The 12,433-nt window shown below is 45.4% G+C and overlaps 1 protein-coding gene across 2 annotated transcripts; it reads left to right on the plus strand.

Annotated features, from left to right (window-relative positions):
* Window positions 1–210: 210 nt before the first annotated feature.
* Polr3d (RNA polymerase III subunit D) lies at window positions 211–6,442 on the plus strand. 2 transcript variants are annotated; one of them, XM_046447778.1, is made up of 9 exons: window positions 211–330; window positions 547–716; window positions 1,567–1,610; window positions 3,545–3,696; window positions 3,797–3,921; window positions 4,087–4,255; window positions 4,628–4,893; window positions 5,353–5,505; window positions 5,655–6,442. In XM_046447778.1, the coding sequence occupies exons 2-9, from the start codon at window positions 552–554 to the stop codon at window positions 5,775–5,777; spliced, it is 1,197 nt and encodes a 398-aa protein (XP_046303734.1). In that variant the 5' UTR covers window positions 211–330; window positions 547–551; the 3' UTR covers window positions 5,778–6,442. The 2 variants fall into 2 exon arrangements, with proteins under 2 accessions (XP_046303734.1, XP_046303735.1); XM_046447779.1 differs by having other exon boundaries at window positions 5,353–5,460.
* Window positions 6,443–12,433: the final 5,991 nt, after the last annotated feature.

A 12,433-nucleotide genomic window follows, 5' to 3' on the forward strand; every position in this document is an offset into this window, starting at 1 on the left:
GCTCAGCCACTCTGCCACCGCCCCGGACCAAGCCCCCCGAGGGCCGTACCGTAGGATAGCCCAGACCTGACCCCTCATCCTTTTTCGCCCTCTCAACCCAGCTTTTCCCGACTCCGGGAAGAACCGGGAAGAGAAAGCGGAGGGGCAGCGAGGCGCCGCCTAATAAATACTATGGCCCGGCCCCGCCCTTCAACGTCACTTCCGCCTCGCGCCAAGATGGCGGCGCCCGGGCTCTGCCACGCAGACTTCCGCCCTGTGCGGAGATCGCAGTTTGGTGGCGGGTCGCGTCGTAGGTGAAATCGTGACGCGTGGTGTACAGCAGCAGTCCGGGTGCGTCCCCGCTTGGGGCCTGGGGAGAGGGCGGGGTGAGCCAAAGGCTCTAGGCGGGGTGGTCGGGGGAGCCTCGCCACGTGGGAGGGGGAGGAGCTGAGATGCCGCAGCAGCTACGCCCTAACGGGGAAGGGGCGGAAGGCCACGTGGGTGGGGTTCCGCCCAGGATCCGCGTGTCGGTCCCTTCAAGTGACTTCGTTACCCATTCTCTCCCAGGCAACATGTCGGAAGGAAACGCTGCGGGCGAGTCCAGCGCTCCCGGAGGGCCGCGACCCCTCCTCTCTGGGGCCCGGGGGCTTGTCGGGCGGCGACCTGCGCCCCCGCTCACGCCGGGCCGCCTTCCCTCCATCCGCTCCAGGGACCTCACCCTCGGGGGAGTCAAGAAGGTACCTGATGGCTGATTTCTAAAGAAATTCAACTACCCAACTAACTATTCCAGGCCCCTGGGATTCAACTCGTGTCGATAGGACCTACTCTGTCCCCAACAGTGATGTTCGGCCTCGTGAATCTTGTCCCCAGACTTATGCCTACTCCTTTTCAAATGCTAGGGCACCTATTTCAGGTCTAGGTACAGGGTGCAAGATGTTGAGATGTAATTGAAGAGCAGAGATCCTAGTTAGCTCAAGATGTTCAAAAAGCAGTTTGAGTAGCGCTTATTTTAGTGTGTTTTGGACATCTTTAAAAATCCCATGGCAGACATTATGTATATGACCGTGGATGTAAAAAGTAGCCCTGAAAGGGGAGAACAAGTTTCAGAAGCATAAAGTAGCCAATTTCTTAAAGATTTAACATTGCCTTGGAAAATTCTGGTGACAGTCTGTTTGTGTCAACCTGTTGTGAGTGCTGGCAGGTCTTTTGTCCTCTCTACTGAAGCCTTGCTCTAGAAACTATTTCCCCGTGATAGTGACTGGTCTGTAGCAGTTATTAGACAGAAGTGAGATGAGATAGGTTCTTTAGGTTTTTGGAAATCTGGGAGTCTCTTCTTTCTGAGGAGAGAAGCTGAGATTTTAAGGTTTTGGACACCCCTCTCTTCTCTCTAACTCCACTACCTCTGCAGCATGATGGTCTTCTTTTCAAACACATGCCTGTCTCTAAAAACTCTTACTAGTGTGGAATGTGCAGAAGAGAGCCATGGTGGTCTTGGCCCATAGAAGATGCCCATTGAGAATTTTTATATTCCTCTGTACTTTGAGGTCAGAATTTACCAAATCAGTGACTCCTGTATTTTACTTTCAGAAAACCTTCACCCCAAATATCATCAGTCGGAAGATCAAGGAAGAGTAAGTAGCTAGGTCTGCTGAATACTTGCCCCTTACATACTTGCTCTGAATTTGGGGCTTTGGGGAGTGACCTAGGTGTGGGGCTCAGAAACTTGAATTCTTGTCTTGGGGTTCTTTTCTGTAGTGGTTTTCATCTCTGACTCCCAGGTGATTTTTTTTTTTTTTTTTTCCTGAGATATTATTTTTATTTTTTATTTTTTTTTGCCTTTTTTTTTTTTTTTTTTTTTTTAATTTTTTATTGTGGGTTGTTCAAAACATTACAAATTTCTTGACATATCATATTCCACACTTTGATTCTAGTGGGTTATGAACTCCCACCTTCACCCCATACACAGATTGCAGATTCACATCAGTTACACATCCATTGATTTACAAATTGCCATACTAGTGTCTGTTGTGCTCCGCTGCCTTTCCCATCATCCCCCCTCCCCCCTCCCCACCTCTCCCCTCCCCTCCCCTCCTCTCTCTCTACCCACTCCACTGTATAACCCTGAGGGTCTCCTTCCATTACCGTGCAATTTCCCTTCTCTCTCCCTTTCCCTCCCACCTCTCATCCCTGTTAAATGTTAATCTTCTTCTCCTGTTCTTCGTCCCTACTCTGTTCTTAGTTACTTTCCTTATATCAAAGAAGACATTTGGCATTTGTTTTTTAGGGATTGGCTAGCTTCACTTAGCATAATCTGCTCTAATGCCATCCATTTCCCTGTAAATTCTATGATTTTGTCATTTTTTAAAGTGCAAGCTTTTAAAAAATACTGATGTGAAAAATCGAAGGAACTGGAGACCATCAATCATGTTAAGCAAAACAAGTCAAACTGAGAAAGTTAAGGATTGTATATATTCTCTCATATTCAGAAGCTGGAGAGGAAAAAGGAAAACAAAAGTGGGGTGGGTTTCCTCTTAAAAATCAAAGGGAGATCAGTAAAGGAAAGGGACCAAATGATGGGAGATAAGGAGGAAGGAACAAAGTGCTACGGAGTGATATTGGCCAAATTATTATGTGCATGGATGAATATGTAACAATAAATCTCATCAATATGTACTGCTATAATGCACCAATAAAACATGAGGAAATAAAAACGGAAACAAAAACTACTGATGGCCTGAGATACTGTGTATTAGTCAGTTTTCCATTACTATAACAAGTAAGTGAAGTAATTCAACTTGGAAAAGATTTATTTTGGCTCATAATTCTTACATCCATGATCAGTTGGCCCCATTGCTTTTGGACCTGTGGCAAAGCAGCACATGATGGCAGGGTGAGGCAGAACAGAGCTTCTCACCTCATGGCCTGGATGCAAAAAACAAAAGGAGATCCAGGGTTCCAGTATCCTCTTTAAGAGCTTACCCCCAGTGACCTGAAGACCTGTTGCTAGGCCCCAACTCCTAGTTTCTACCACTTCCCAAAAGCACCCAACTGGGGAGTAATCCTTGAGAACCCAACTTCATAGGACATTTAAGATTCAAACTGCTGGGCATGATGGCACATGCCTGTAATTCCAACAGCTTGGGATGCTAAGATGTGAAGACCACAAGTTTAAGGCCAGCCCTGGCAACTTAGCAAGACCATGTCTCAAAATTTTAAAAATAGAAAAGGCTGGGGATATAGCTCAGTGGTAGAGCACCCCTGGGTTTAATCGCTGGTACCACTAAAAAATAGTAAGTAAACAAAGATGTAGTACACTTTGTGTTTCTTCACATTCTAGCCTTCCATGTTTTTGGACAGGAAGGTAAAGTTGAGCAAACTGCAAGGCCCCTGCCTCATCAAGGAAGTGATAAAAGTGCCAGACCTAGGATTGGGTTCTGTTTTTCATGGTGTACTTATTGGCTCATAAACTTTCTGCTCAGTTAGATGAAGTGAGATGGGAGAGTAGGGCCAGTTTTCTGAGGCAGAATGAGTAAGTGATTTCCCTTTATCTGTTCTTTTTTTCCAGGCCTAAGGAAGAAGTAGCCGTGAAGAAGGAGAAGCGTGAACGGGATAGGGATCGCCAACGTGAGGGGCATGGACGGGGACGGGGCCGCCCAGAAGTGATCCAGTCCCACTCTATCTTTGAGCAGGGCCCTGCAGAAATGATGAAGAAAAAAGGTACAAAGAGCTAAGTCGTGGATTTCAGTTCCAACTGCCCGAGAGAAGGGCAAGAGTGACAGAGTTCCTTATTCCTAGTGAACAGGGTGATTTCCCACAGGGAGCTGGGATAAGACGGTGGATGTGTCTGACATGGGACCCTCTCATATCATCAACATCAAGAAAGAGAAAAGGGAGACGGATGAAGAAACCAAGCAGATCCTGCGCATGCTGGAGAAGGATGATGTAGGTACTTGGAGATGGGGTGGGGGGCTCCGAGGGAAAAAGAGCTCACTAATGTCCTGAGATCCTGGTGAGCGGCAGGAACCTTTGGTTAGAAGGGGACTAAAATGGACTATGATCCAGGTACAAGTGCTGTCAAGCTATGTGACCCCATCTCTTCTTTGGTAGTTCATTGATGACCCTGGGCTGAAAAACGATATGCGAAACATGCCTGTGCAGCTGCCCCTGGCTCACTCGGGGTGGCTTTTCAAGGAAGAAAATGAAGAGCCAGATGTTAAGCCCTGTCTGGCTGGTCCCAAGGAGGAGGACATGGAGGTGGATGTACCTGCTGTGAAAGGTATCCTGTCAGTTAACTTCCTTTTTCCCTGGAGGTTCCAGGAATTCCTCAGATAAGCCTCCAAGACTTCTGCTCCTGAGCCATTCCTTTCCCATTCCAGTTCTGAAATACAGGAGCTGAACAAAGACAGTTTGTCCCTTTCTGAAGGTTTATGTATTGACAAGGAGGGTGGATGAGAGCCTCAGGTATCACTTTTTAGAGAAGTCACACACCTCTTGAATGTGCTGTTTCTTTCCCCTCTCCAAAAGCAGTGTCTCCCTCCAGCTTCCTGGCTGAGTGACAGTGGAACAGATGGGGGTGAAGGACTGGGAACAGTGAGATGGCATAGAGGGAAACAGCTTGATGTCCCTTCCTTTGTCTTACCCTGGGCAGTAAAAGAGGAGCCACAAGATGAGGAGGAGGAGACTAAGGTGAAGCCTCCTCTCAGAGCAGCCAGGAAGACTCCAGGCCTCTCAAAAGACGTGTCTGTAGCAGAGCTGCTCAGGGAGCTGAGCCTTACCAAGGATGAGGAGCTGCTGTTCCTCCAGCTGCCAGACACACTCCCTGGCCAGCCGCCCACTCAGGATATCAAGCCTGTCAAGACGGAGGTGCAGGGCGAGGATGGACAGATGGTGGTCATAAAACAGGAAAAAGACCGGGTATGCTCAGGAGTGAGTTCTGGGGAAATTGCAGGGTGGGAGCACCAGGAATGGAAGCTGACCTGTGGAGGGAAGCGCAGGCGTGCCGTCCGAGTTGAAAAAGAATGGTAGGCATTTGTCTTCAGCATCTGCAAGGGGTTTAGGGCCTGGGCTTTCAACCCAGGTACATTTGTGTGCTCACTTTTTGTAATGAATAATTTAAAAACAGACAAACAAAAGAATGTAAACTCCTATGTACCATTGTTCAGCTTCAACAGTTATCAGTATTTTGTCCATTTGTTTGTGGTAGATTTTGTTTTATAACCTGTGGCAGATAGCCGCAGAAGAAGGGGCCTCTTTGGGAAGCTTATTCTGACCCCTGCTGCCCAGGCCTCTGTGGGGGATGAAATGGGGGTTCATTCACAAAAGGTAAAGTAACGAACTCCTTGCCTAGTTTCCATCACTTGCCTCTCTCCATAGGAAGCCAGGCTGGCAGAGAACACTTGTACCTTGGCTGACCTGACAGAGGGCCAGGTTGGCAAGCTACTCATCCGCAAGTCAGGGAAGGTGCAGCTCCTCCTGGGCAAGGTGACTCTAGACGTGACAATGGGAACCACCTGCTCTTTCTTGCAGGTGCGAGACCCATAGGGCCATGGAGAGGCTCTGGATGGGCTGGGTAGTGCTGAGAGAGGGAGGGGGTTTCTTGAGCATATCTCATGAGATTCACAGACTGAGGGCTGGGGCATGGGATGATTCTGAATCACTGTCTCTGTCGGTTGCAGGAACTGGTGTCTGTTGGCCTCGGAGACAGCAGGACAGGAGACATGACAGTCCTGGGACATGTGAAGCACAAACTTGTATGTTCCCCCGATTTTGAATCCCTCTTGGATCATAAACACCGGTAAAATGAGCAGATGGAGGAGGATAGTGACTGTGCCCACGGCTGCTGCCTGCTCCAGACGTTTTGTTCTCCAATCTGGGCGACCCAGAACGGGCCCGTTTAGCCCACCCACTCCAGCCTTTGGCAGCCATCCTAGTTTTCTCTCCACCAGGGCCTGCACAGCTCCTTCCCCCAGCAGCTGTGAATGGCACAGTGACCTTCCCACAGCGTGAAATCGGATGGCACCTCTTGCTACTGGAGACTAGTCCCGCTATTTATTTTTATATTTATGTCTTAATCTACTCAACCAACTGCATCCTCTTGAGGTGGAGTGGTCCATGGGAAAATGGAGGCTCCTCTTGGGGGCCTGTGGAGCTACAGGGACAAGAAGTGGAATGGCTGCAGATTGGGCTTCTGCTCCCTCCTTCCTCATAGGAGACAGGTAGGAGAGAGCAGGGATGGAGTCTGAGACTTTAGTGCTTAGTCCCAGCTTGTTGGTTCCAAGTTCTGTGTCCTTGGACAAACTACCTAACCTTTCTGAGCCTCATATTCCTCATCTGAAAAAAATGGGGATAATACCTACCTCACAGGGTTGGTGTGAGGATCATATGGAATATTGTGGATGAAAACTCCTTGCACAAGGCAGATGTGTATACCTGTAGGCACTCAATAAATCTTAGCTTCCCTTTCCTTTGCCTGAGTATTTTCAAACAAAATGTACATCCCAGGAGTCTCAAAAGAAGTTACTAGAGCTGTTCATGTCTCCACTTTTGTCCATCCATCCATCTGTCCGTCCTTCCTTCCTTCCTTTCATTTTTGTGGGCCTTGTGCATGCTAGACAAGCACTCTGTCAGTGAGCCACATCCCCAGCTCTCCTTGATTTTTCCTCTGCATTTCATCCCACCCCACCCTGGTTCTGATGCTCCAAATGTTCAAGTCTGTTCTGTGTCTCATAAATGCTTTCTGTGTGAGTTACTCGCTGTAAACTGTTGAAAAAAATCAGAGACCCCTTTTGGCACTCCGCAAAGGTCTTTTGTTAAAATGGGGCCCAAACTCACTCTCTGCACCCCTACAGTCAGTAGTCAGTACTCCTCCAGCTTTCATTAAAACATTTTCTCAAAGGAAACCTGGAAGCTAGTTGTGGTGGTGCATACCTATGATCCTAGCTACTCTGAAGGCTGAAGCAGGAAGATCACAAGTTTGAGGTCAGCCTATGCAACTTAGCAAGACACTGTCTCAAAAGTAAGTTAAAAGAGTTAGACATGTAGCTCAGTGGTAAAGTTCCCCAGTACCAAAAAAAAAAAAAAAAAAAAACCCACCAAAATCATGGCCACTCACAGTGAATCATCACCACACCACGTCAAATAGTGTTAAAAAATAAACCCTTGGTAAGACCAAGGTTAGAGATTGAGACTTGACAGGTGACCTTTCACTTCAAAATCTGTGTTTTGAGTTCCCCTTTGCCTCCCTGCCAGCAAAAGATTTCCTGTTCAGCATGGATCCCAGTCTCAGCTGTCATGCTCTTGTTGAGCTTGTGGATCTATGATCTTGTTCCTTCTCCAGGTCATTTCTGGTCTGTGTAGATTCTCCTTCCACCCTGGATAGGACTGAGATGTTTGCAGGTTAGAACAAAGTGGCACAGCAGTGCCAGGTGACTGCAGGCTGACAACACAGCCTGCTCTTCTCAGTATGTTGCCCCTGCAAGAGGAATGGACCCCAGTCCTGGTGAGAACTATCTCTGCACTGCCAGGTTGCCCTGTAGCTTTTGGATGCTTCCTCCTTTAATCTCATTTTTCTTCTTTCTGCTTCTGCTGTTATTTATCCAGCATAGCTGGGCTTTTCCTACAAAGCCTCTCAAGCTGTCCAGCCAGGAGCTGTGAGGGGATTGAATATTTAGTGACCACATTGCCCTTTCTGGAGCTGGTAGCTTGTGTTAGTTCTGTCAGTAGTGTTCTGCTCTTTGCTCATTATAGAGAACTGGAGTAGAAAGAGTTCCTTGAAGTATGTGCCATAGAAGTCTTGCTCCATACTGCACTGAGCTTTGATTAGCTCTGGGCTCCAGCCCTTTGTTCTTTGTGTGTGTGTGTGTGTGTGTGTGTGTGTGTGTGTGTGGTGCTGGGGATTGAACCCATCCATGGGAGGCAAGCACTCTACCAACTGAGCTATATCCCCAGACCCTTTTTGAGTTTTTCAATAACTGAGGCACTGCCTTTGGGTCTCTGTTATAATCCCCTTTCTCTGTTGTTTCTTTTCTTTCTTTTTTTTTAAAGAGAGAGAGAGAGAGAATTTTTTTAATATTTATTTTTTAGTTTTTGGTGGACATAACATCTTTATTTTATTTGTATGTGGTGCTGAGGATTGAACCCAGCGCCTCGCACATGCCCGGCGAGTGCGATACCACTTGAGCCACATCCCCAGCCCTCTCTATTTATTTAGTTCAAAAATACTCTTCTGCTTTTTTTTTGGGGGGGGGGGGTGGGGGGGGGGGGGGTTGGGGGTGAGGGACACTAATCCAAGGGTCCTGTGTCATTAGATGTTTGGTAATTTGCAGTCTTTGGTTCTTCAAGAAAGCTTGAGGAAGAGCACGTGCCGCCTCCATGTTCATTTTGCCATCTCTTGGGGATTGAAGCTTGGGACTCTTCAAAAGTCCTTACAGCCTGTATCTAGATCCCTATTGCACACATTAGATCTCATCAATAAAAGTGTGGAGAAGCTGGGAGCAGTGGCGCAGACTGTGATCCCAGCAACTCTGGAGGCTGAGGCAGGAGGATCGCAAGTCAGCCGGGACAACCTGACGACTCCCTGTCCCAAAAATAAAGGGTTGGGGATACAGCTCACTGTTGGAGCACTACTGAGTTTAATCCCTAATACTGGGGGAGGAAAAAAAAAAGAAAGCTGTGTAGAAAAAGACAAGGCAAGTCTGCTTTCTTGGCTGTCTCAGAAGCACACATTTCTACCACCAAATATGTGCAAATAATGGGAGAAAAGCCCAAAGTCAAATTCATATATGGGTGCAAATGGATGCAAATTTATTACTACCTGCATCTGCGTATATATTTTGTTAGAAACAGCAGGGGAACCTTAGGTTTGCTCATTTCTTTAACTACATGAGCAAGTGACAGTTTGGGCTTTAGAGTTTAGGCTTAGATAGGGATCCAATTCTTATCAGTAACCCTGAGGAGAAAAAGTCACTTATTCTTCCCTAAACCTAGTTGTTTTTGTTTTTAGTTTTCCAAAAGAATGAGATAATGGTTCTTTTTATAATGTTGTTTTTATGGTAGCGTGAAGATGAAGTATATGAACTATATTGGTGCCAGACAGATAAATGCCTTAACAGGATGTGTCACCAGCACAAGCAACAGGAAACTAGATTGACAGAGACTTCAGCCACAAGGATGTTCATCATGTAGCAAACAAGTTCTGGAGATAGGTGGTTCCAGAGTTCAGTGGCAGCCAAAACGTCATCAGGATTTTCCTGGAACCATTTGCTCTGCCGTCCTCAGTGTTACAGAATGGTTACTTCAACTCTCAACATTATTTCTTAAAATGACAGTGTCCAAAACTGTGTAGGTCCATTTTTTTGGTTGCTGTCACCAGGGACCATTCTTCTACCACTTGAACTCTTGGAGGAAACCACATCCAAACCAAAAAGCAAAGCAGTAAGCAATGGGCAGCAGTCAGGGATCTTTGCCATCGCTCTGCTCATAGAGGGTAGTTTTAGAAGCCCCATAGATTTGCCCAAGTCTTCATAGGGCTGAGCTATATATCTGCCCTGGGACCAGGCACTGGCAAAGGAAAAAGAGTAGACCAGTTTATTTCCTTCTATACTGTGGCCTGTGAGATGGGATTTTGTTAGAAGGGAAAAACAAACTGTCAGTTAGGTAGCTAATCTATAATAGTTGCCACCATGTTTTAAAAAGTATTGTAGATAGATTGGGAGGCTGAGCCAGGAGGATCACAAGTTCGAACCTCAGCAACTTAGCAAGACTCAATATTAAAAAAAAAAAAAAAATTGTAGCACAGCATTGTGGCATACACTTGTAACCCCAGCTACCTGGGAAGCTGAGGCAGAAGGATCACAAGTTTAAGACTAGCCTCAGCATCTTAGACCCTGTCTCAAAATAAAAAAGGCTGGGAATCTAGTTCAATGGTAAAACACCCCTGGGCTTTATCATTCCCAGTACCACAAATAAAATAATAAAAATAAATATTTAAAAAAATAGTGTAGTAAAATCAAAAGATTATATCTAGGTAGAATTTTTAATATTCAGTCACTTTTTATTCTGCTAAATAAACCAGTTTTAACTTTTTAGTCCATATTCTTTCAGATTCCAAATTTTGTGTATTATATACAATGTAAATTATATGCTATTTTATCATGTGCTCCAACTCAGTCAAAAATATGCAGTTCTTTCATGTCACTGAGCATCGTGTTTCAGATATATGTGAGTTAGCTGGAAGGATGAAAGATAGCATACTTTAATCAGACCCACCACATGGTCCAGCTGAATTGAGCCCTCAACCCTAGGCTGTTAAAGGTAAGAAGACTTATTTCCTAGTTATGGTACAAAAGTTTAGTGCTAGTGTGGGCAACGTAGCAAGACCTGTCTCTTAAAAAGAGTGTGTGTGTGTAGGGAGAGGGCAGGGGAGTGGCAGGCATATGACAATAATTAGAGCAGGCCTCACTGAGAAGGTCTGATCCCAGAGAGGATGCAGAAGGATCAGGAGGGAGCCGGGAGAATGTTCTGGGCAGAGGGAAAGCTTGATGGAGACTGGTTTGGAGCTGAAGGAGTGAGAGGGGAGCAGCAGGGGAGGGGTGCCTTTATTCCACTGTAAGGACTTTGTCTTCATTTTTAAATAGGGAGTCGTGGCAAACTCCTTTGTCTTAAGTTTCCAGAGAGTGATGTGTTCAAGCAAGGGCAGAGCAGGCTGCAGATCCCAGGCCAATATAATCAGCCAAACAACAGATGGTAGTGGCTTGGATAAAGGTAGTAGATGGTAGTAGAGGGTAGTAGTGGATGTGTAGGAAGTGATTAGATTCTAGATTTTTTTTTTTTTAAACTGGGGTTGCCTCACACATACTAGGCAAACACTCTATCACTGGGCTATATTCCCAGCATTTCAAAAAAATTTTTTTTTTTTTTTTTTTTTTTTAGACAGGGTCTCATTAAGTCACCCAGTCTGACCTCTAACTTGCAGTCTCCTGACTCAGCCTCCCAAATCACTGGAATCACAGGTATGAGCCACAGGGCCCAGCTCTAGATACTTATTTTGAAGGTTGAGCCAGCTTGATCTGCTGATAGATTAGTTGTGGGTGTTAGAGAAGAGTCAAGTTCAGTCCAAAGTTTTGACAATAGAAAACAGCCAAAAGCTGTAGGAAAATGGTCGTGACTTGACTTTCTTCCATCTTCCAATCTCAATTGGTACAAACTAATTCACATCCAGAACTCTACTGCAAGGGATTTAGGGAAATGTTAGTATTTTGCTTTCTAGCCCCTGAAGTCTAGGTTGACATTTATAAAGGAGAAGGAGCCTAGAGGATGGTGAGTTCTGCCTACCGTATCCTCTGCAGTTGAGGCACCAGTCCAAAGCTGGAATGTGGCCCTGTTGTGCTGTCTTCCAAAGGAAAGCAGCCCCCATAGCTAGACCCACCACACTCAGAGTGACTCACAAACATTTGCACAATATTTTTCACATGACTTCTTCTGGAAATGTCTCTTATGTTGTACCTCAGTACCTAAATTAGAAGCTTATCTTTGGACTACAAAAATTTGCCTAAGCAATCATTCCTCAGTTTCTGGATATTTAGATTTTTCTAATTTTTCACTGTTTTTTAAAAAATGACGTGATAAAAACCTTGCTAAATTGTTGCTGACGTTGTCAACTATTTTCCTAAGATTCTTTATTAAAAATAGCTTTACTACCCGGAAGTGGTGGTATGCACCTGTAGTCTCAGGTACTCGGGAGATTGAAGCAGGAGGATCATTTGAGCCAAGTTCCAGACCAACCTGCTGAAAAACACAGCAAGACCCTGTCTCAAAACAAAACAAAACATCTTTGCTGAGTCAAACTCTGACACTTTTAAGGCTTTTGACAGATTTTGCCCTCCAGAGTGTTTGCACCTATTCACATGCCCATTAATAATGCATTTGTAAACTTACATGTGTAATCAAGATTCAATTTTTAAACTATATGAACCTTAAAAAAATGCTCAACCTGCCTTGTGCTCACCCGTCTCTGGGTGGCTGTCTAACCTTCATCAGCAGGACTGATGTGCTGAGGACACCCATTTATCAGCAGGACTAGTGTGCTAAGGACACCCAGCAACCCATGGTGGTGTTTCCCAAACTTGTTTTGGGTAGTCATATTTACTCTTGTAATTACATAATTTAACTAAGTCATTATATAAACTGATAAAACTGAGAGCTAAAAGAAAGTCATTTCTGTCAGAAATATGATAAGTACCTAATTTTAAGTAAGTATATAACTGATGAAATATGAGTGCTAAAAGAAAGAGTTCTTAGTTCTTTGGTACCAAGGATTGAACTCAGGGGCACTCGACCACTGAGCCACATCCCCAGCCCTATTTTGTAGTTTATTTAGAGACAGGGTCTCACTGAGTTGCTAGTGCATCGCAGTTGCTGAGGCTGGCTTTGAACTCGCAATTCTCCTGTCTCAGCC

This window comes from Marmota monax, unplaced genomic scaffold (assembly GCF_021218885.2).
Source record: "Marmota monax isolate L192 unplaced genomic scaffold, Marmota_monax_Labrador192_F-V1.1 WCK01_AAM20220418_F8-fsc00040, whole genome shotgun sequence".
NCBI lineage: Eukaryota > Metazoa > Chordata > Mammalia > Rodentia > Sciuridae > Marmota > Marmota monax.